This window comes from Grampus griseus (assembly GCF_964374135.1).
Source record: "Grampus griseus genome assembly, chromosome: 10".
NCBI classification, from domain to species: domain Eukaryota; kingdom Metazoa; phylum Chordata; class Mammalia; order Artiodactyla; family Delphinidae; genus Grampus; species Grampus griseus.
The window spans coordinates 64331647-64355525 of record NC_139004.1 but is presented as its reverse complement, the minus strand read 5'-3'; the positions used below and the strand labels follow the sequence as shown (position 1 = coordinate 64355525).

General features: G+C 46.4%; 1 protein-coding gene across 29 annotated transcripts in view; it reads left to right on the top strand.

The window, feature by feature from the left end:
• The window catches only part of MAP4 (microtubule associated protein 4), a 167548-nt gene that overhangs the window by 140175 nt on the left and 3494 nt on the right, over nt 1-23879 (top strand). For 16 of the 29 annotated variants that reach the window (XM_082664897.1, XM_082664900.1, XM_082664884.1 and 13 more), the window contains 9 exons: nt 8449-8555; nt 9358-9573; nt 12842-13046; nt 13605-13664; nt 13785-14077; nt 15546-15659; nt 17461-17553; nt 22013-22094; nt 23579-23691. In XM_082664897.1, coding sequence (XP_082521023.1) covers nt 8449-8555; nt 9358-9573; nt 12842-13046; nt 13605-13664; nt 13785-14077; nt 15546-15659; nt 17461-17553; nt 22013-22094; nt 23579-23691 — 1283 coding nt within the window. The remainder of the gene's footprint in view (nt 1-8448; nt 8556-9357; nt 9574-12841; nt 13047-13604; nt 13665-13784; nt 14078-15545; nt 15660-17460; nt 17554-22012; nt 22095-23578; nt 23692-23879) is intronic. The other 13 variants (XM_082664892.1, XM_082664888.1, XM_082664878.1 and 10 more) reach the window with 7 other exon arrangements.

Here is a 23879-nt window from a genome sequence, read left to right as displayed (position 1 = left end):
GCTTGGTCCAGTCACCTGTGTGCCAGGTACCAAAACCTTCTTCACCAGTCTTGGCCATTTTGAGCTGCCCACTTCATCTGGGGCTCCTCTGGAGAAGGCTGTGGGTTGAGCAAATATGCCAAAGCCATCTGTACATCTGTGGCAAGAAATAATGGGATAACAAATCTAGAAAGTTGTTTGGAACCCAAGCTTAGTTGTTCCCTGAGTTGTTTAAACCTTACTCCCATGTTCAAAAAACTGTCCTGACTGCCTATGACAATAAATAAAGTGGCCCAAATTTGGCTTTGAGAGGATTCACCTGTTCTCAGTAGAAAAGATAAACTGGAAGACAGAGGATTGAAGGCAAAAAAATCCCATGATGACAGTTGGATACATGTAGTAGTAAAAGGTGAACTACTGAGGACGTGATACGGGAAGTATACCAGAAGCGAAATCAACTGGACTTGAAAACTGGGTGTGGAAGGTGGGGGGGGCGGCAGGGGGGAGTTAAAAATGATGCTGTGATTTTGAGCCTGGGTTTTCCAGCAAGTAGTAGTACAAATAATGGAAAGATGCAACAGAAGGGAGCAGTTTTGTGTTCTTTGTGAACATTCTTCTGTGGAAATGTAGGGACATTTGGGTGGTGGTCTCTAGCAGTTGGCTGGTATATACCCCGGAAGCAAAGGAGGAGGCTCATGGTGAGAAGCACTATCTGGGAGGAAGACTATGGTTTCTGCTTATGTGGCGGTCATGCATTTTTCACTGGGTGACACTTAACTTGTGCAGGTTGAGATGTTGCATGTTTATATCATAAGCAGTGAGACTTCATGAAGTGTTCATGTTGTTTGCTGAAAAATCCTGTGCTTATTGAAAAATGTTCATGGTGGTCTGATGCCAGTGGCCAGTGGCAACAAGTCAGACATTTGGTGAGATATTCTTTCAGCTTGCTCTATAACAGAGGCGTTACCAATACCTTGCATGGTGGGAGTGGTTTTCTTTCTTTATATTTTTAAAACTAAAAAAATTCCGTTTTCAACTAGAAATGCATATGGTTTCAAGCATCAAAAAGTACAAAATGCTATACATTAGAAAATCTCCTTCCAAGAGAAGGTGACATTGATTCACTTTTTCCTGTTCATCTCTTCTAAATACAGCTAAATACTCTGGAAAGAATGCACCAGATAATCAGAAAAGGAATCTGAAAGGTAGAAGGGAGAGGGCAGGCTGGGTAGGGCTCAGGACTTGAGGAAGGACAGTGCAGTGAGTTCCCTTGGCTTTTCTTTTTAATCTTCCACGTGTCCTTGTCTGGGCACTGGAGGGTGTCTACAACCTGGAATCACCAACAAGCATAGATAAAAGAAAAAGAAAAGGCAAAAAGAAAGAAAGAAAAACCTGCTCTCTTTTGACCAAAGACCAGGAACGGGGAAGCCCTATTTCCCTCCCCATATCCAGCAGTGGTGGTGGACTCAATCTTCTCGCAGGTACAGTGTCAGCAGAGGTCATCAGGGCCTACCTGTTGTGCACTTCACACCTGGCAGCAGTTGCAGGCCTGATCCACCCACAGTGGCAGGGAAGCTCATCCCCTGTCCCCACTAGGTGACCAGCAGCACCAGCCTTCTACCCAGTAGCAGAAGGAAAGGTAGGTAGGTTTCCTGCTACACTCTTTCCTCCATCATCAGGCCAGTTAGGTGCTTCCTGCTCCCAGTGGCTTCAAAACAGGAAGTCCACCAGCATCAGGCAGCCAGAAATCAGGCCAGGAGAAAGTCTGCATTCCGTGGGTCCAGCATCACTCATCCCCCACCCAGTGAAACCATCTGTCCCAGGGAAGTGCCTTGAGCCCTTGCAGGCGACACCAGCAGGGATTGAGTGACAGCCTCATGGAACCAGAAAAACACAGCAGGCCTGTATTGCACTACAAGGGCCCTGGGAACTAAATTGTTATTGAAACTACCTGCACACTAAATTTAAATAGTGATTACCTGCTAATATACAAAAAGGATTTTAAAATCCATCATAAAATTATTTCAAGAAGAAGTTATGAATTCTCTTGAAACAAATGGAACTAGAAAATCTCAGCAAAGAAATAGAAGTTATGGGCTTCCCTGGTGACGCAGTGGTTAAGAATCTGCCTGCCAATTCAGGGGACATGGGTTCGAGCCCTGGTCCCGGAAGATCCCACATGCCATGGAGCAACTAAGCCCGTGCGCCACAAGTACTGAGCCTGCGCTCTAGAGTCTGTGAGCCACAACTGCTGAGCCCGCCTGCTGCAACTACTGAAGCCCGTGCACCCTAGAGCCCATGCTCCACAACAAGAGAAGCCACTGCAATGAGAAGCCCACACACCGCAACGAAGACGCAACGCAGCACACACACACACACACACACAAAATACAATGAACAAAAACTGGTAGAGCTGAAAGGAGAAATAGACAAATCCACAGTTGTAGTTGGGGGCTTCTACATCCCACTCTAAGCAATTGATAGAACTACTGGACAGAATATTAGTAAAGGTAAAGAAGAATTTAACAGTAACATCAAACAACAGCATCCACTTGACATTTATAGAAATTCCACCTAACAACAGCAGAATATTCTTTTTTTTTTATTAGAGTATAATTGCTTTACAATGTTGTGTTAGTTTCTGCTGTACAACAAAGTGAATCAGCTATATGTATACATATATCCCCTCCCTTTTGGACCTCCCTCCCAACCCCAAACCCCCCCACCCCCACCCCACCCTTCCTACCCATCCAGGTCATCACAGAGCACCGAGCTGAGCTCCCTGTGCTATACAGCAGGTTCCCACTAGCTATCTATTTTACACATGGTAGTGTATATATGTCCATCCTAATCTCCCAGTTCATCCCACCCTCCCGTTCTCTATTCCTGCCCAGCAAATATGTTCATCTGTACCATTTTTCTAGATACCACATATATGCATTAATACACAATATTTGTTTTTCTCTTTCTGACTTACTTCACTCTGTATGACAGACTCTAGGTCCATCCACATCTCTACAAATGACCCAATTTCATTCCTTTTTATGGCTGAGTAATATTCCAGCCATATACGGATGTGGTATATATGTACCACAGTGTGTGATGTATGTACCACATCTTCTTTATCCATTCATCTGTCAGTGGACATTTAGGATGCTTCCATGTCCTGGCTGTTGTGAATAGAGCTGCAGTGAACATTTGGGTACATGTGTCTTTTTTTTTTTTTTTTGGCTGCATTGGGTCTTTGTTGCTGTGCACAGGCTTTTCTCTAGTTGTGGCAAGCAGGGGCTACTCTTTGTTGTGGTGCGTGAGCTTCTTTTGTTGTAGAGCACTGGCTCTAGGCGTGTGGGCTTCAGTAGTTGTGGCACGTGGGCTCTAGGGCGCAGGCTCAGTAGTTGTGACACACGGGCTTAGTTGCTCCGCGGCCTGTGGGATCTTCCTGGACCAGGGCTTGAACCCGTGTGCCCTGCATCGGCAGGCAGACTCTCAACCACTGCGCCACCAGTGAAGCCCCATGTGTCTTTTTTTTTTTTTTTTTTTTTTTTGCGGTATGCGGGCCTCTCACCGCTGTGGCCTCTCCCGTCGCGGAGCACAGGCTCCGGACGCGCAGGCTCAGCGGCCATGGCTCACAGGCGCAGCCGCTCCACGGCATGTGGGATCTTCCCGGACCGGGGCACGAACCCGCGTCCCCTGCATTGGCAGGCGGACTCTCAACCACTGCGCCACCAGGGAAGCCCCCATGTGTCTTTTTGAATTATGGTTTTTTCAGGGTATATGCCCCGTAGTAGGCTTGCTGGGTCATACGGTAATTCTACTTTTAGTTTTTTAATGAACGTCCATACTGTTCTCCATAGTGGCTCTATCAATTTACATTCCCACCAACAGTGCAAGAGGGTTCCCTCTTCCCCACACCCTCTCCGGCATTTATTGTTTGTAGATTCTTTTCAAGTGCCTGTGGAACATGCACCAAGATGGATCCTGGGTCATAAAACAAACTTCAATACATTTAAACGATTGAAATCATGCAGAATATATTGTCTGACCATAATGGAACAAATGAGAAACCAATAATAGAAAGACCACAGGAAAATCTTCAGTCACTAAGAAATTAAACAGTATACTTCTAAATAATCCATGGGTCAGAGAGGAAGTTTTCAGAGGACATTTTAAAAATACAATGAACTGAATGAAAATGAACATATCAGGAGTTCCCTGGTGGTAGAGTGGTTAGGCCTCGGCGATTTCACTGCCGGGGCTGGGGTTCCATCCCTGTTTGGGGGATGATCCCACAAGCCTTGTGGCGCAGCCAAAGAAAAAGAAAAAGGAACATGTCAAAATTTGTTGAATGCAGCTATAGCAGTACTGAGAGGGGAATTTGTGGCACTAAGTACTTACATTAGAAAAGAGAAAAGGTCTCAGATCAACACTCTGAAACTAAAAAAAAAGAATGAAATAAATCCAAAACAAGCAGAGATCAGTGAAATTATAAACAATAAAACAGAAAAGAAAGTTTATTAAACCAAAAGCTGGTTCTTAAAGAAAACCAACACAACTGATAAACTTTTAACAAAACTGACAAAGGTGAAAAAGAGACACAACCAACCAATAACAGGAACAGGGGATATCACTACAGACATTAGAAGCATAATAGGGGAATACTAGGAGCACCTTTATCCTCACAAATTCAATAACTTCGAAGAAATATACCAATTCCTTAAAACCCACAAATTACCATAACTCAACCACGATGGTAACCTGAAGAGCTATTAAAGAAACTGAAATTTTTTATTTTATTGAAGTATAGTTGATTTACAATGTTGTTTTAATTTCTGCTGTACAGCAGTGATTCCATTATACATATATACATATATTCTTTTTTAATATTCTTTTCCATTATGGTTTATCATAGGATATTGAATATAGTTCCCTGTGCTATACAGTAGGGCCTTGTTTATTCATCCCAGATACATGAGTTTGCATCTGCTAATCCCAAATTCCCAATCCTTCCCTCCCCTTTAGCCATCACAAGTCTGTTCTCTGTGTTTGTGAGTCTGTTTATATTTTGTAGATATGTTCATTTGGGTCATATTTTAAATTTCACATATAAGTGATGTCATATGATATTTGTCATTCTCTTTATGACTGACTTCACTTAGTATGATTATCTCTAGGTCCATCCATGTTGCTGCAAATGGCATTATTTCATTCTTTTTTATGGCTGAGTAATATTCTGTTGTATATATATACACCACATCTTCTTTATCCGTGGCATCTGCTGATGGACATATAGGTTGTTTCCATGTCTTGGCTATTGTAAATAGTGCTGCTATGAGCATAGGGGTGCATGTATCTTTTCAAATTATAGTTTCATCTGGGTATATGCCCAGGAAATTGAATTTTTAATTAAAAAGCTTCTGATGGTTTCAGTGGAGAATTTTACCATACATTTAAAGAATAATTGACACCAATTTTACACATTCTTTGCCAGAAAGTATAAGAGGAAGGAGCACTTCCTAACTCATTATATGATGTCTGTATTATCCTGATAACCAAAATCAGGCAAAGACAGTACCACACAAACTACAGACTGATATCTCCCATGAACTTAGATGCAAAAATTTTTAACAAAGTACTAACAAATCACACCCAGCAGTATATTAAGATGATTATACACAACAGCCAAGTGGAATTTATTCCAGGTATGCAAGGCTGGTTCAATAATCAAAAACCAATCAGTGTAATCCATATCAAAAGTCTAAAGAAGAAAAATCATAAACAGATAAAATTCAACAAAATCCAACACCCATTTGTGATAAACTCTCATCAAAGAATAGAGCGAGAACTTCCTCAACTTGAGAAAGAGCATCTACAAAAAACCTACAGCTGACATCATAGTTAATAGTGAAAGACTATATGTTTTCACCCTAAAGTTGCGAACAAGGCAAGGATACTTGCTGTCATCACTCTTATTTAACATAGTACTGGAGGTTCTGGTTAGCACAGTAAAGCACGAGAAGGAAATACAAGGCATATCGATTGGAAAGGAAGAAAAAAATCTGGCTGTGTTTGTAGATGATATGATTGTTTATGTAGAAAATTCCAAGGAATCTACCCTCACAACCCCTAGAACTAATTAGTGAGTTTATCAGTGTCACAGGATACACTATCAACATGTAAGAAACAATTAATTGCATTTCCATTTAGTAACAATGAACCTATTTTATTCAAAATCCTGTAATAAATATTCGTAGCAGCTTTACTTATAATAGCAAACAGCCAGAAACAACCAAAATGTCCTACAGTATGTGAACGGTTAACCTGTGGTACAGCCACACCGTGGACTTCTCATGTACAACACGGATGCACCTCCGAAGCGTGTTGCTGGGTGAAAGAGGCCAGCTACAAAAAGTAGGACACTGTGTGATTCTACTTATATAATATTTTTGAAATAATATTTTAGAAATGGCAAGCAGATTAATAGCTGCCAGAGATTAAGGGATTGGAAAGGCAGAGGGAGTGGGGTGGCTTTAAAAAAAAAAGGGTAACATGAGGGAGCTCTGTGGTGATGGAACAATTAATATGTTTTGATTCTTAGTAGTGGTTACATAAAGCTACACATGTGATAAAACGGCATAGAACTGCTTACATACCCGCACACCTGCATGCACGTGCACGTGCGTGCGCACGCGCGCGCACACACACACACACACACACACACACAAATGAATGCATGTAAAACTGGAAAAGTCAGATAAGCTCTCTAGATTGTACCAATATCAGTTTCCCGGTGTACTATAGTTATGCAGGGTGTCATTGGGGGAGACTGGGTAAAGGGTACACAGAAGCTCCCTGTACATTTCTTTGTAACTTCCTGTGAATCTTTACTTCAAAACAAAAAGTTTTAAAATAAAGCCTCCTAACGCTCCCTAGTTTTGTGCCTGGTCCTCCACCCCATCCCAAAATTAAGTCACCATTGTTTTGTTTCATCATCGTTCTTCCAAAGACTTTTTTAAAATGCATGTACAAGTGTATTGGCAATAGAAGCGTATTGTCTTTTCTAGACAATGGTTTCATGTTATACCTACTGTTCTGTGCCTTGCTTTTCTTTTCACTGAGTAGAGATCGTTCCCTATCAGTCATGGTTTATTTTTTCAAATTCAGAGATAACATTGATACTTCTGCCATATGCTTTAACCAGTTTTCAGTTAACAGACTTCTGGGTTCAGTCCTTTGCTTTTAGGAACCATGCTCTGGTGAAAGACCATACACATTTGCTATTTTGCAGGTATGTGAATATATCTCTAAGATAAATTTCCAGAAATTGTAATTCTGGATTAGAATTTATTTGCACTTGTAATTTTCGGAGATACTGCTAGACTGCCCTGCATCTGATTTGTACCATTTCACACACTTCCAGCAGCGTATGTCCTCACATTATCCCCAGCAGCTACTTTGAGATTTTAGGACTTTTGGACAATATGTTAGGTTAGAAATGGTATCTTTTCATATTTTCAAAAGTGATTTGTATTTCTTTTTCTGTAAACTGTGTTCATATTCTTTCGGCCATTTTTCCTGTTCATTTTCTTTTCGGCCTTTATAGGAGTTGGTTGATTTGTAGGAGTAGTTTATGTAATAAGCTCTGTGTCTTTGATGTGAGGTTCAATACTTTTTTCCTGTTTATCATTTGCCTTTTGACTTTTCGTATTGTTTTTTGGGGCACGTGGAAGCTTTTTATTTTTCTGTAGTCCAACTTATCTTTTTTGGCTTCTAGATTTTGTGCCAGTTAGAAAGGTGTTCCCCACACCCAGGTTATAAATTTCATGGTATTTTAATGCTTTCTGGTATAGCCCTATTGAAATCTGGAGTCACCTCCCCACAGTGGTGCTGCTGGGCGTAGCCTTAGGCTGTAGACTTTATTTCTGGCCCTGGATCTGATTTCATGGGTCTCCTCGGCCTTGTTGGAAATCTGGGTCACTGCTAGAACCAGATCAAGTTCATCTCACATCCTCCATAAAGTGGTGCTTTACAGGGAAAGGAAGGAAGGGGAGGACATTGGATGATCTTCTGGCTCTTATCCCATCTCTCAGCAACCTTTATTCCAAGAGATAAACTCTAGTAGAAGTGGTTTTTGTCCCCTATGTGCTCTGGGAGTTAGTGGTTGGGTGACAGAACCCCTTTACCGGTCTCCAGGGAAGGGAAACGAAACTTCAAGGGCCATTTCCTTCCACTGAGCATTTGTGCAAATCCTAGTTAAGTTGCTTTTCCACAGGGACAGGCTGCTTGAATCTCTGGAGTCTAAAACTGTCCTTCGTCACAGTGAGGGGGACTTGGGAGTCTTGACCACTTTCAGCAGCATAGCTCTGGATTTTCTCAGAATGAAGTGCTAGTTAGTGGTGTGTCTCTGCAAAGACTTGCATTTTCACAATGGGTGTGAAAAACATTTGCTTAGCATAACTTTTCCCCCTTTAGGAATAGCCAAACTAGAAGAAGGACGGCTTACTGGGAGTGTGACCGGAAATGACATCACCACCCCTCCAAACAAGGAGCTCCCACCAAGCCCAGAGAAGAAAACAAAGGTAGGTGCCAGAATGGTGGGTTGTCTTCTGCTGTAATTTTTAAAAACTATCTTCTGCTTATTATTGCTTGAATCATGCAAATGAAATTTCTTTTTTCTGAGCTATTATGAGTCCTTCCTCAAGTTTGGACATGCTTAGAAAATATTTTATATTCCCATTTTACCATGGTGGCCTAACTCAAACCTTTAAATCTTTTGCTTTTGACCGTATTATCTTGAATATCTGTTCTGTAGATGTTGTTTCTGCTTCCCTTAACAACAATAATAAAGGGAATTACAGAATTATTCAGAAATCCATTCTGAAGTCTCTGTTAATGAAAAAGGAGCACAGATTGTTAAGGTGGATCATAGCTCCAGACATCTATTGGTACTTATTGCGAGGTACAAATGCCACATTTTAGTGTGGGTTTAAAACAGGACGTTGATATTGCCTCATAGAGGTGCAGATAATAAATAGCCTAATCACCTGCTGGTGACTTTCTTCACAGAATTATTGCAGGCTTCAAAAGTTAGTTAATTGTTTAAAGTTATGACTGAATTTAAATCTTCAGGTGCCAAACTGCTGGAATTTGTGACACTGTCATTAAGAAACAATTCCCAGTTTTCTTTATCTGCATCCTGGTGTCTTTCCACTATTTACTGAGCTCAGAAGAAAGGAGTGCTAATTTTCAGTTGCATCTATCCTCATTGCTTATAATTTTACTTTGAATTGTGCAGTTTATACTTTTTTTTTAAATTTGTTTTTATTCTTGTCTGTGTGTTTGATGTTGGCCTTTAAAAAAAAACAACAAATCAACTTAAAGCCTTTGGCCACCACTCAACCTGCAAAGACTTCAACATCGAAAGCCAAAACACAGCCCACTTCTCTCCCTAAGCAGCCAGCTCCCACCACCTTTGGTGGGTCGAATAAAAAACCCATGAGCCTTGCTTCAGGCTCAGCACCGGCTGCCCCACCCAAACGCCCAGCTGCTGCCACTGCCAGGCCTTCCACCTTACCTTCAAAAGACGGGAAGCCCAAGGTAAGTAGTCACCTGAGCACCGTGCCAGGGAAAAGTTTTCCCCTCCGAGCGTCAGGTAGTCAGACTCTGTTGCTTCCAGACATGGAAGCAGGCTGGTGGACTAGGGGAAAGGAGAGGGCAAAGGAGGAAGGGTAACGCAAATCACTTTGACGCAGCCATGAAATTCAGTGGCCTGTTTTCCTTTGTGCCTTTTCTGCCCTGGCTGGAGGCACTCTTGCCTCTGCTCTGGCTCCTCCTTTCTCCCAGCTCCTCCTCACTCTTTGTCTGTTTACATACTGGTTAACCAGTTTCCCCACTCCACATGCCAATCATATACTCATTTTTGGTGTAATTCCGCCATCAAATTCCCAGTCAAATTCAATTATTTGTCTTTCTGCTTAATCATCCCGCAGAAGTGAATTTCCTCCATTAGTTGATTAGTGATTAGCTCTTCCAGCTTATCTTCCAGCAGATTCCAGCATCAGGTGGTAACTTAACTTTGCTTTTGGCATTAGGCTACCTCTCACTGGGCTCCTTCTGCAGTTATTCAGTTTTCCGGGTCACCCACACATTACTGCTTAGAAATGGGTCAGTTTGGAACAGCAGTAGCTTCACAGGATTGTTCTTGGAGGAGAGGGTGGGTGGAATCTGTGACTGCCTTTTCTAATATCTTTTCTTTGAAAAGGGCCTTTAGGTCAGCCTGATATTACTTTTTTTTTTTTTTTTTTTTTTTTTTGTGGTACGCGGGCCTCTCACCGCTGCGGCCTCTCCCGCTGCGAAGCACAGGCTCCGGACGCACAGGCTCAGCAGCCATGGCTCATGGGCCCAGCCGTGCCACGGCATGTGGGATCCTCCTGGACCGGGGCACGAACTCGTGTCCCCTGCATCGGCAGGCGGACCCTCAACCACTGCGCCACCAGGGAAGCCCCGATATTACTCTTTAAAATCATGATGAGGAATAGTTTACCATGTTAAAATGTCAGTGTTTTCATTTAATCTTGTAAAGAAAACTGGTGGAACCTAGGAATTGTCAGCTAGGTTGACAACCCTGGCCAAGAAACGGAGAAATCCTAGTATAGACTAGGAATTATAAAATCTCGTAAAGCTTTCTGATCCTCATTTACCCAGTTGACACTGCTTTTCTTGATGTTTAGAAAACAATTTATTTGAATAAGGGGGCAGAGGGAAGGTGGCTGGAGCCGTGGCAGCAGCTCCTCCCTGACACTTTCTTAGCAGCAAATCCTGGAGGAGACAGAGGAGGCCATGGGAAGGAGGGGGTACTCTCTAGTGAAGTTCACTCTGTAATAATAACAAAAATGAAGCATACTGTAGTGATTTCTTTATAGACATTAACTCTTTTAATTCTCTCTCTCAACAACCCATAATGTGGATTTTAGTATCCTCATTTCAGAGCTCAGTTAAGTAACCTTTCTGTAGTCCAGTGCTAATAAGCGGCAGAGCCTGTATTTGAACTTGGGTCTAACTCCAACACTGGTGCTCAGGGCCTCTATCAACACTCTTGTTTCCTGTCTTTTTGCCATGCAGCTTTTAGACAGCATTTTGAGATGCTGCTGACCTGAAGAGGTGATGTGCCTCATAATGATGACTGTTATTTATCTTTTAGATAAGAAACAGATGGAAACATTTTGAGAGATGGATAAAAACTAAAGCCTACTGAAATTTGTTTTTTTCCTTATTTGGTAGAAAGATTTATAGGAGGAAACAAAGGGGAAAAAACTATTCAGAAAAAATAAGATCTGTGATTCTGGCAGAGGAGAAAATATAGTTGAGAAAACAGGAGAGTGACTCCAACTCTGAGAGCAGGCTGGTTCTGCAGCCTGCTGAGGCCAAAAGCCTGACGTCTAAAGAACATCACATCCTTTAGAGATTTCTATCTCAAGCAACTTTTTTCTAACTTATTTTATTATTATTACTCTTACTAGCAAAATATAAGACCCCACCCGATTATTCTGACTCATAGTATTGAAAATTTGAAGGAGACCCCAGAGAGCATCTGGTTTAGTCTTTACATTTTAGAGTAAACAGAGCAGGAGTCCCTCTGCACGGAATCCCACGACACGCTCGAGACAGAGCTGGTAGCTGGACCACTTCCCCTGATTCCAACCTTAGGGTTCTTTAACACCATGCTTGGGCCCTTCGTTTGTAGGAATGGTCGTTACCCTGCATTTGCAGGGTTAGAGTTTATTTAAATGGCTGCCAGCCCTTAATTTCTGAGAACCTCCTTAGCTGATTTTCCAGTTAAGCAATATCCTGCTTGTCTCCACCAACATACTACCCTCTGTGTGGCCATTTCTCTTGGAGTATAAGAGCTGGATCCCCTTTGTCTGTGGTTTGGCTTACTCTCTTGAGTAACATGGTATATTTGCTTATCAAAACAGTCTGTTCATTGCCTATTCCTGTAGAAACCAGGCTGTATTGATTCCTTCCCTTCCTTGATAGTGACTACATGCCCAGCCTCCATGGAAGAGGAGCTAGAGTGACCCAGATGGCCTGTGTCTGCACTTGAGAGGCTTTTCCCTTTTGCTTTCAGTCAGAACTGTGGCATCGGCCTCCTCATTCCCTCTGTTGGTCAGGCCTGCACCCTCCACTGCCCCTTCTTACTGTCCCTGTGCTCTTACAGAATCCTCATCCTCCCATCCCTAACATCACTTATTATCAAAGCTGGTCCGTAGCGATCCTTTGTTCCAGCCTCCTTTGTCCAGATGAGGAAATAAAGCCCAGAGAGGCTCAGTGATTTGCCCAAGACCACACTGTGAGTTGGGGTCCTGCCTGGGGCTACAGCTTAGACCTGACTGATTTGGTCAACGCAGTTTCCAGCTGCAGCTCCATCCTGTTCAGAATTCACTGGGTGCATCTTAGCCAAAAGAATGGCTGAATTTGACTGAACATTTTAAATTTTTTGTTTTATGTATTTGATCTCTGGTCTAATATTAATACCTTAAATACATAAGTATTTAATGCAAGGGATCCTGAGGCAGATGTACTTTGTGGTGTGGTATATTTTCAGGGCTGTTCACTCTCACTGGTTCAGGTTGGATTCAGGTGGTTTGACTCCCTGTTTCCTGATTCCCGATCACACGGCACCCTACATAGCCATTTCTCATGTTGTGTGGAGGACTTTGATCATATAGCCACATATATTTCCTATCAGTGGTGCCAAACCCACAGTACCCCTGATTTCTGGCATAAGCTTATATGGAACCATCCTTTGGCGTGACTTCCTCGGCCTATTGCTGACCTGCAGCTCTTATTCCCACTTTCCTATTAGCAGCCTGTTGCAGAGGCAAAGATTCCTGAGAAGCGGGCCTCACCATCCAAGCCAGCCTCGCCATCCAAGCTGGTTTCTGCCCTGGCCGGTAGGCCTGGCTCCAAGAGCACCCAGACTGTTCCAAAAGCCACAGCAGCTGCCACTCTTGCCTCAGCTGGGCCAAGCAGTAGGAGCCCCTCTACACCCCTGCCCAAGAGGCCTGCTGGTGAGTACTGCGCTTCCCTCCCATGGGAACCAGTGGGGAGGAGGGTGGGGCCTTGGCTTTTTGCTCCAGCCATAGCAGCAGCCGGCATCACAGACATCTGTGCAGACCTGCTTGTGCACCAGTCCTTAATGAGGTCTGTTGAAAAGTGATAGCCTCGATCTCCATGTGAGGTTAGTAAGTATGTGTATCCAGAAAAATCCTGAGTGAAGGGGATTCTCATGAATTCCAAGGTAGAATTTACTATTCCTTTCTTAGTAACTCCACAGCACGTGGACTTTCATGATAAGAAATAGGCCATTCAAAGAAAGTCCACGTAGAAGGGAAGGCATTGTCAAGACTGTAGAAAAGAGTAAGACACAGTGCTTGGCCTTGGACGCTCCATCAGGGCGTGGTCTTTACTCGGCTGTCTGATTTACTAGTTTATTCTCAGATACTAGCACAGCCCCTGGCTCAAACAGTTCAGTAATTGTTGAATGAATGCATGAATCTCAGTTTTGGATGAGCCATTCAGTAGGTTATTTTGTTAATCGTGATGTTAAAAAGTATACATTTGTGCAGCGGTCAAGACTGAGGGGAAACCTGCAGACATCAAGAAGATGGCTACGAAGTCTGCACCAGGTAAGACCCCATCCCCCGCTTCGTGGATCCCAGATTTAAACCCCCACCTCTTCCATGGCTTTAAGGCTCCCTTTGCTCTCTTCCCTGCATACCCGTTATCTCTCACTCCCACCTTTGCAGCTGACGTGAGTCGCCCAAAGAACACCTCCACCAGTTCCGTGAAGAAAAGCGCCGCCGTCCCTGGGGCGGCACCCCCAGCAGGGGTGACTCCCAGCCGCGTCAAGCCCACAGCCACCCCTCCCCGGCCCTCTGGGACTCCTTCCGTGGACAAGAAGCCCACGGCAGCCAAGCCCAGCTCCTCTGCCCCAAGGCTGGGCCGCGTGGCTACCAATGCTTCTGCCCCTGATCTGAAGAATGTCCGTTCCAAGGTTGGCTCCACGGAAAACATCAAGCACCAGCCTGGAGGAGGCCGGGTGAGTCCAGGGAGCTTGGGGTCCTCAGCAGGCTGGCCCCTGCTTCTTCCTCTGCCACATCTAAGCACCGTTCCCAGGCATGTCCTTGCATCAGCCCAAAGGGCCCACCATGCAGGGAGCAGTCAGGACGTTGGATTCAGCGTCAGGGAATTTCCTCCTGGGCTCCGCCTCCCAGCAGCAGCAAGCAGGTGGCTCTGAGCTTTCTCTTCTCCTCTCCTGTTCTGCATTTTGGGGTTTAGGCTTACACTTTTGGAGGAAAAAGGGTTCTGCTTTACAAAACAAACAGAGGAGGCCTCTGAGCCTTGAACAGGTGAGAGACACTGGGCGGGAACCTGGTTTGTTCTGTTTCTAACGCCTGCACTGTGAACAGCAGGATAGGCAGAAAGAAGATGGACCACCTCTTTGTTCCCTATGCTGTGTCTTGGGTGGAGAGTCTGTCTGAACGAGGATTAGTGTCCTCTTGTGGCCAGGGTGACTTGCTGCGAGCCCCTGGCTTTCCTAAACAAAGGTGATAGAGTGTTGAGATGGAGAAGCATGGCTGGACACAGCGCTTCACTTTAAGGACTTTCTGGGTGCATCCATCCCAGAATTATTTGTTAACTATTAGCAGCCACGGGGATTTTATGTGTGAAAAGGTGGTGGCAAAAGTCCAAGTTCAAAGTCCCGGGAGCAGCAACCTTCTCACCTCCTGCCTCATTCTCTAGCACTTAAACCACCACCACCGGCGTACGCCTCCCCCCACCCACCCGCCACTCAGGATAGGATACTTAAATTGCTTCAATCCAGAGCTGCTAAAAAATTGAAGAGGGTCCAAAATGAAGTAGAATCCTGGTGCTGTTGGAAGACACTGATGGAAAACTGGGATAAGGGCCCAAGAGTTGCTTTTGACAAGAGATTATGGCTCTAACGTACCCAGCCAGGCATCTGGGGCTGTGGTGGTGATGGCCTGCCTGTTTCCCACCCTGGCCCATGCTCTTCTTATGTTTTCATGGTGCAAAAGTTGCAGGAGGTCTTGGTGGAGAGTTCAGTAACTCAGTCTGGTGATGAAAGTATTTTCTGTTCCAACGTACCTGAGGGTGTGGCACTTCCCATCATCAGTAATAGCTCCCTGTGACCATGGCAGCTTGCTTGGGGCATATCAGAACACAGGGCAGGGGGGTGGGACATTGTGATTTGAAAACCCTAGTACACACTCAGAAGAGAATCGCTCATTTAGCCTCCTTCTTGCCTCTTCTCCACGAATGGTGTCTTGATCTCTTCCTCGTGTCTCAAGTCTGGTCTGTAGCCCCTCTCCCTCCAGCTTGGTCTGCCCTGGCAAATCGGTGGTTTTTTTTCTAGGAGCAAGGGTGACCTGCTTCTGCATGGTGGCCTGGCCTGGATGCGAGTCCCCTTCAGCCCTCTTCCCTTCTTTGTATCTGGGCTCTTGTCCTCTTGGTTTGAAATTTGCCCTCCCTTTATCTCCATCCAGGCCAAAGTAGAGAAAAAAACAGAGGCAGCTGCTCCAGCTCGAAAGCCTGAACCTAACGCAGTCACTAAAGCAGCCGGCCCAATTGGCAGTGCACAGAAACCGCCTGCTGGGAAAGTGAGTTTTATTTAGACTCTTACCTCTTGAAGGTAAAAAGATGGTCAACTGTTTCTTCCAGCCTCAGTCACTTTCCCTTCTATTGCACTTTTTTCTTATCCTTAACTAGTTTCTACTTCTCCCTGTGTTCCTTCCTCTGTGTTTGATGACTCGGGCATCAGAAAGTATTCTCTATTAACCTGAAAGTTAACAGAGCTAGGAGCCCACTAGCCCTTTAGGGAATATTTATTTAGCTGGATAAAATGGATCCAAACACTTTCAGTCACTACCTTCACTCTGACCTTGATCTGAAACATACCCATTATGTACACAAACACAGAGTACCCAGCCTCTTCCTCAGTAAGACGTGGCACTGGTAACCTTCCAGCAATAGGAACCCTGGAGCCCCTGTCCTTCAAGTTCAACTGAAGGCCCCTCTCAACACCTCTGGGTGTGGAGATAGCTTCATTTGTCCTGGTTCTCCAAGGACCTCTGTACTGAAAGTTAGGATGCTGATTCCCAGCGAAAACCCACTCAGCATAGGGATTGCACCGTCACCTGGATGCAGCGGGGAAATGCTAGGTTCTTTCCCCTTGTCTCCACACCCTGGAGCCAGGGCCCTCCTCTTGCCCCGGGAACCTTCTGCCCTTATCTGTGGCAGGTAGGTGGCCAGGGCAAGGACTTTGTATGGTTGGCAGGTGGGGAAGGCTGCACCATGGTTCCTGGGAGCTTCTAGAGGTCCTGTAGGTCTCTGGTTCACTAGGAAAGTGGTTTGCTCACCAGTTGTTCATCATTGATGTATGTAAAGAAGGCAAGGAACAGTTGGAGTTTCTCAGGGTAGATTCTACTCTGGGGAGAACCCTTCAGTTTGGGGGCTACTACATCATTTGTGAAGTGCTCTAAGGAAAGGAAGGAAGGACGCTGGCAACTATTCCTTCTTGAGAAGGCTCAAAAAGAATTATTTGTCCCAGATCTTGGATCCTGAGCCTTTGTGTTGCTCCATTCCAGGGGGAGCCGTTTATATACAACACATTGTGCAGGTGCCCCCCCAGATTGTGCCTCACTGCAGCTCTGCCCAGAGCCTAGTCTCTTTACACATGAAACAGGGCACAGGATTGGGCATCTGGAGGATTGTGGAAGGGGTTTTACCCTGGAATCAAAAAGAAGACTAGACTTAAACCTCAATTGCACTGTGCTTTCTTGAGTCCTGAGACAAGTGGGCTCTGCGTGGAAGTGTGGCTTCGGCCTGTGCCCCCTGGTGCCCAGGGTTCTGCATAGCAGGTCCAGCGGCCTCGGGTCCCTTCCTTCCCATCAGCATCAGATCTGGGCCGTGAGCCAGCGGCCCCAGGCTTCTCCACACAGCCTTTGCTTCCTAGAGCAGGTCTGGCTGCAGCGATTCCAGGCCCCAGATTTAAGGGAAGTGCCGTCCTTGGGTGAGGACGGGTCCGGATGAGCAGGACCCTTGCAGAGAGGAGCGTCGGGGAGAGAGCAGGCGGGGGGTGGGCCGTGGCTGAGTGGGCATTGGGGCCACTGCTGTCTGCACCCTGTGAACTGCAGCCGGCCCCCAGGAGCAGTGAGGATGCCCATGTAGCACTCTGGCGACATCTTCTGTCCTTGTGTTGTTTGTTCGTGTTTTCACTCCCTTTCCTGCTCCTTCCAGTTCCTTGGCCTGTGCTTTTCCACAGCAGTTCTGCTGAAGGTGGGGTTTTAACAGCACTCCCTGCAGCTCATCGTGGTCACGTGTGGACTCACTGCCTGCCCCGTGTCGGTTCTAACCAGCCCTCTCCCTTTGTGTTGTTTTTTCTGTTCTCTAACACTCCAGGTCCAGATAGTCTCCAAAAAAGTGAGCTACAGCCATATTCAGTCCAAGTGTGGTTCCAAGGACAATATTAAGCATGTCCCTGGAGGTGGTAATGTAAGTATGCGCTCGGGGCCGCTGGTGTCTGAGGCACCCTGGAAAGAGGGCCGCCCCGCCCTGGCGGGCGAGCGGAGTCGGGGGGACCCCGATGCTCAAATGTGTTCAGACTGAGTGTTTCTGGTGAGCCCTAAACGACAGCTGGGTGACACCCACTTGACATCTTTTGCCCCTGTGGGTGGGAGGCCTTAGGGGTTCAGAGACCTGTTCTGAGGGACGCGGTCTGTCTCGAGTCCGCTCTTGGGGGTGCAGTGGTCCTGACCTGGAGACAGATGTCCGGACTTCTCCAGAGCCCATCCTCGAGTCCTTGCTGTTGTAGAGCAGGGAGTTTGTGTTCCACGTGCTCCCACCCGTCCTGTGCCCTCCCTGCATCTCTGTGACTCTGCTCTTTCTCCTCTTCTCTCCCTGCTTCCTTCCCCCTCTTTTCTTTCTGCTCTCCTTCCCCCACTGTTTACCTTTTCCAACCCCTTCCTCCTATTTCCTTTTCTTTTTGGCTCTTTCTCTCTCCCCTCTAGACATCCTGTTTATCATGCTGCTACTCGGTACCACCCTTAAGATCTGTGTTAGGGACACAGGTGACTGGGGCTCATAGGGAGGTCCTGGTCTAGGGAGAGATGGTGTAGATCACCATTGTCATCTGGTATGTGGAGAGCACACTTGCATTTTCCACGTCCCTGTGACAGAGCCCTGCCCTCACCGCCTCTCCCCTAGCTTCTCTCCCACCCCAAGAGGGAGAGAGCTGCCCTGTCCTGATCTCCCTTGGGTTCATTCAGTTCCTTCTCCTCTCTTTCCTGACCTGGATTAAGTCCTGCTCTGCTTACCCTCTTCATTTTTAGGCTCTGTCCCCCTGCCCCCTTGGTGGTCATGTCGTCCTGCCCATGGCTTACAGAGGGCCCAACCCTGCAGTTCTGCTGTGAGGGTGCAAACATAGAACACCTCTTTCTTCCCCCCGCACAACTCCCCTACTGCACATCCTTCCTGGTCATCTCCCCACCACTGGCTCTTCCTGGCGTGGGCAGAAACTGCATCCTTGGCACTCGGGTGGCTGGTTCTTGGCCAACTTGGAAGTTGGCCAGAGATCAGCCATCCCAGTGTGGGAAGGCAGAGGTGGGGGAAGCTTTTAAAGGCAGTGTGGTTAAGGTGAGAAAGATCCAACCCGTGAAGGGCGCAGGTAGGCACTGGCCCTAGCTTTTCCTCTTAGGCTTTGGCCTAGATGCAAACGGAAGGTGAACAGGGATTCTGAGGGAATTGGGTTGCGTGCATGTGTGTGTGGGTGTGTGGGTGTGTGTGTGTGTGACACAGAAATGCATTTATATATGTTGTGTGGTGTATGTCAGAGCTCTGAAAATAGTCCTCGTTCATCTGTCACCTAGTATGGTCTTCCCACACTGCCTACACATGATTTCAAACAAGATTTTTTTGGTGAGGGAGTGTACTTTTTAAAAGAGTTTTCATTTTAGGAGGTTTCCTTAAACAGCAGAGCATTAGGAAAATGCCTGTGACAGTGTTTCCAGTGGGAAGATGAGGGTAAACAGCCTGGACTATGGCGCTGTCCTGCCTTCCATCAGCCCCTCCATAAAGCCACCATAAATATACCTGTGTATAAGAAGGGTGGCCACCAGCCGTACGCGTCTAACCCCATTCCCCCACAGGGCCCTCCTTACCCCAGAGAGAAATTCTGGGGTTACCACAGGGATTCGTGGCTTGGAACAGGATCCTGGTCAGTACTCCCCACATGTCCCCATGTACACATAAACATGCCTCTTGTTGAGAACTGAGAGGCCATCGGGTGAGAACATAGCAGCTACTTCTGTGGCTGATCCCAGTTTAAATGTTGCAGCTGTTTTAATTCCATTTCACCCTTGCAAGGAGGGGTGTGTATGTTAATGGGTTCTGAGACCTGTTGGCAGTGTCACTTCAGTAGCAGTATTGACACCTGCAGCGGCCTGCAGGCCAGGGGCAGATCACGTGAGCACACGGCTTGAGCGAGGTGCGAGAATGCCGGGGTGGTGGTGAACAGGCTGGTGCTGGCTGCCAGGCGTCACTGCAGGCGACTTTGGGGCTAGCACGAGAAACACACATCCTAGGCCAGAGCAGCAGCACGTGGCTCCCTAAAGCCAAAGCCGTCAGTGGAGGCCGGGGGCTAGGGGAGCAGGTTGGGGGTATCTTTTGGAAGCGGATTGTGGCTCTTCTATGTACCAGCCTGGGAAGGCAGAGCTTGTCTCAGAGGCTTTGTTAACTTAGTGAGATGCAATTAAGCTTTTTAAAACTTTATATATATATATATATATATATATATATATATATATATATATATATATATATATATAAATTTATTTATTTACTTTATTTTTGGCTGACTTGGGTCTTCGTTGCTGCACATGGGCCTTCTCTAGTTGTGGCGAGCGGGGGCTACTCTTCGTTGTGGTGCGGGGGCTCTAGGCCACGCAGGCTTTAGTAGTTGTGGCTCGTGGGCTCTAGAGCTCAGGCTCAGTAGTTGTGGCGCAATGGGCTTAGTTGCTCCACGGCATGTGGGATCTTCTGGCCCAGGGCTCGAACCCATGTCCCCTGCATTGACAGGCGGATTCTTAACCACTGCGCCACCAGGGAAGTCCCTAAAACTTTTAATTATAGAAATTTTCAAACATATACAAAAGTAGAGAAAATGGTAACGTGAATTGGATGTACTTTTTTACCCAGCTTCATTTATTAATCTTTGTGGCCAGTCTTATCTATAAATGCCCACCCCAGTTATTTTGAAGCCAGTTTCAGTTATATCTTTTATCTGCAAATATTCCAATATGTAACTTTAAAAGATAAGAACTCTAATATACATATGTATATAAAATCCCATAGCATGTTAAACAGGTTTGCTTAATCAGGAAACAAGTAAGGTCCATAAGTTGTGATTGGTTGATTTGCATCTTATAATCTTAGGTTTCTCTTACTCTACAAGTTCCCTGTTCATTTTTTCTTTTTTCACGGTAATATTTTTCAAGAGTAAACTGAGTGGTTTGTCCTAGAATTTGGATTCTGCTGAGGATGTCCCCATGGTTTCACTTAACGTATTCATTAGTCCCACAGTTTTCTTTTTATTTATTTATTGTTTTTTTTAACATCTTCATTGGGGTATAATTGGTATACAGTGGTGTGTTAGTTTCTGCTTTATAACAAAGTGAATCAGTTATACATATACATACGTTCCCCTATCTCTTCCCTCTTGCGTCTCCCTCCCTCCCACCCTCCCTATCCCACCCCTCCGGGCGGTCACAAAGCACTGAGCTGATCTCCCTGTGCTATGCGGCTGCTTCCCACTAGCTATCTATTTTACAATTGGTAGTGTATATATGTCCATGCCTCTCTCTCGCTTTGTCACAGCTCACCCTTCCCCCTCCCCATATCCTCAAGTCCGTTCTCTAGTAAGTCTGTGTCTTTATTCCTGTCTTACCCCAAGGTTCTTCATGACATTTTTTTTTCTTAAATTCCATATATATGTGTTAGCATACGGTATTTGACTTTCTCTTTCTGACTTACTTCACTCTGTATGACAGACTCTAGGTCTATCCACCTCATTACAAATAACTCAATTTCGTTCCTTTTATGGCTGAGTAATATTCCATTGTATATATGTGCCACATCTTCTTTATCCATTCATCCGATGATGGGCACCCACAGTTTTCTTTAGATTGATTCAGACTTGATATTTTTCCCCACATTTTTGCAAGACGTTCATAGGCAGTGGTGGTGTTTCTATCAGGAAACATAATGTCTCACTCTTCTCGTCGTCTCACTCCTCGTGATGCTGGCGGCTGTTGATGCCCAAAACCATGAGTTCAGTGAAGGTGCACTGTGGTGAGACTCTAATTATCCTGTCCTTTCTTCATTTATTGGCTGGAATATATCTATAAAGCGAAACTTCCCCTTATCAACTATTCTTTTTTTGAGGACTAGGTTCAGCTGTGGCACACTGTCAACAGATGTGTGGACTCCACACCCTGGCGAGAGCCCAGCCGTGGCGAGTGACCTCTGTTGACTCCTCACAGGTCATCTCAGGGATGGCGCAAGATGAGCCTGTCACTGTTGCCGAGGACACGTGGTGGCTTGCTTTAGCAGCTGCCAGATCTGTGGCTGGGAAAAGTGCATTTCCCCAAGTTTCTGTTTAGGGAGAACTGCAGCCTTGTTGGAAAGATGAGCCAGAGTAGAGGCTGCTGTTTTGATGGTAGTAGGTACGCTGTAGGTGATGATTGAGCACCTGAAGCGATTAGTGTAGAGCTGGTGCTGAGGTCCCTTCAAGAGATGGTATGAAGAAGGGATGGAGTGAGGTTAGAGCCAGGGAAGCCTTTGGAGAAGGCGGCCTCTGACCTCGGGTTTGGAGACTATAAACAGAGCATGGGTTTGGACCTGGCAGTACACCTTCTCTCACTGAGGCAGTCACTTTTTTGTGCGTTTTTCTCCTCAGGTTCAGATTCAGAACAAGAAGGTGGACATCTCTAAGGTCTCCTCCAAGTGTGGGTCCAAGGCTAACATTAAGCACAAGCCTGGTGAGTGGTGCCTCCCTTGTCCCAGGTTTCACCCCTATGTCTCTGTCCTTCCATGAAGATTCCTGGAGCCACACACCCAGGGCACAGCAGTAGAAACAACGTAGTCCTCAGTCCCTGTCAGGGAGGGGGGATTCTGGGCACTAACCTTTTAGTTGGAGGAGGAACAGTGTGGAAGGTTTGCCATTTGCACCAGCAGCGTCTCGAGGACCTGCTGTGTGCATGGCACTGTTGACCTAGGCCTAGGGGAAAGGTACGCTAGGGGCTAAGAACCCTTTTCAGCCTCCCAGGCAAGCGTTCAGGAGCTGGTGCTGAAGGAGCTCTGGAGAGTGGTGGTCGGGTCTTGCCTGTCAGACTCAGGAGCAAAGGGTATTCTCGAGCAGTGAAGCATTCACCAGCAGCTCCAGCAGGAGATAGGGAGCCATTCAATAATGCCGCCTCGGCCTGCCCATGTGGATCTTGCCACTACAGCAATGCAGACTCTCCTGCCAGCAGCACAGGTGGCCTGGCGCCCCCGTGGAGGCCTCTGAGCCACTGGCAATGTTGTCTGAGCAGGGCCTGCGTTCTTGGCTCGGCTGTACCCTAAGAGCCTCGTGTGTCCTGGACCCTGGGTCGGCAGCAGATTTGGGGTAGTGCCGTATCTGTAGTGGCAGGCACACTGGCTGACAGGTCTGGTGTCTCAGAGATCAGTCGCCACGCCACGGGCCAGTTAAGGGGAAGGCAAAGAAAACTCCCTTCCCTCTCAGCAAAAACTGTCATCCATTTTAGAAGGTGTTCTGTGTAAAAGGATCAAAACACTTTGCCCCTTAACTAACCTTCATTTTTCCTTCTATCTGGAAAATCCAGTCCTGTGAGATACCTCCTTCCCTAGTGACACTGAGTGACTTGAGGTCCAGTTTTTGCAAGGGGCCAGAAATCCAGTGGGTAGGATACCTGGAGAATTTGGCAGGCAGCTAGGTGTTGAGGTTGGTGATATGAGCCAGGAGGAGATGGGAGAATGAAGAAGGGCTCAAGGGAAAGCCAAGCTGAGGGGCCGGGTGGCCAGTGACAGTGCTCTGGCCCTTGATCCCATGGCCTCACTCTGGCTGAGCTGTGAACGTTGCCTGTGTACAGACTGCCTCCCCTCTGCTCCCGCCTCTTGCCTTCCCTTCTTTTCATGACAGTGAGATTCAGTTAAACTGCTCACCTAGACCATACTCCATCCTGTGACTCACTGGCTCGCTGGTGACTTTGAGCAAGTCACTCCTCTCCTCCAGTATCAGTGGTGGCAGCTGGAAAACCAGGATTCCAGCATCTTGACCCTGACCAACAGGGTGTTTATGAGACTGAAAGCATGTGTTCACTGTGCCTCTTCCTTTGTCCTCAGAGCAGGTCACTTTTTCCCCATTTCTATACTGGGCACATCCCAGTCCTTGGCCAGCCTCCTGGCTTTGCCTGTAGGGGTATTTCTCTGCCACCCGCAGTGACCCATTTCTGTTTGGTTCCAGGTGGAGGAGATGTCAAGATCGAAAGTCAAAAGCTGAACTTCAAGGAGAAAGCCCAGGCGAAGGTGGGATCTCTTGATAACGTGGGCCACCTGCCTGCAGGAGGTGCCGTGAAGGTAGTGAGTGGGTCCTGGCGGGGACACAGCTGGGGGGTGGGGTTGTGCGGCTGGAGTCTGGGTCCCAGCAGGTGGGCACCTGTCACCGCCCCTCAGTCTCTTCAGGGGTCATGTTTCACCCACACCATTGCTGTTTCCATCGTCTGTCATCAGTCCTGAGCGAGGCAGGAGAGGTGAAGAGGCCCCAG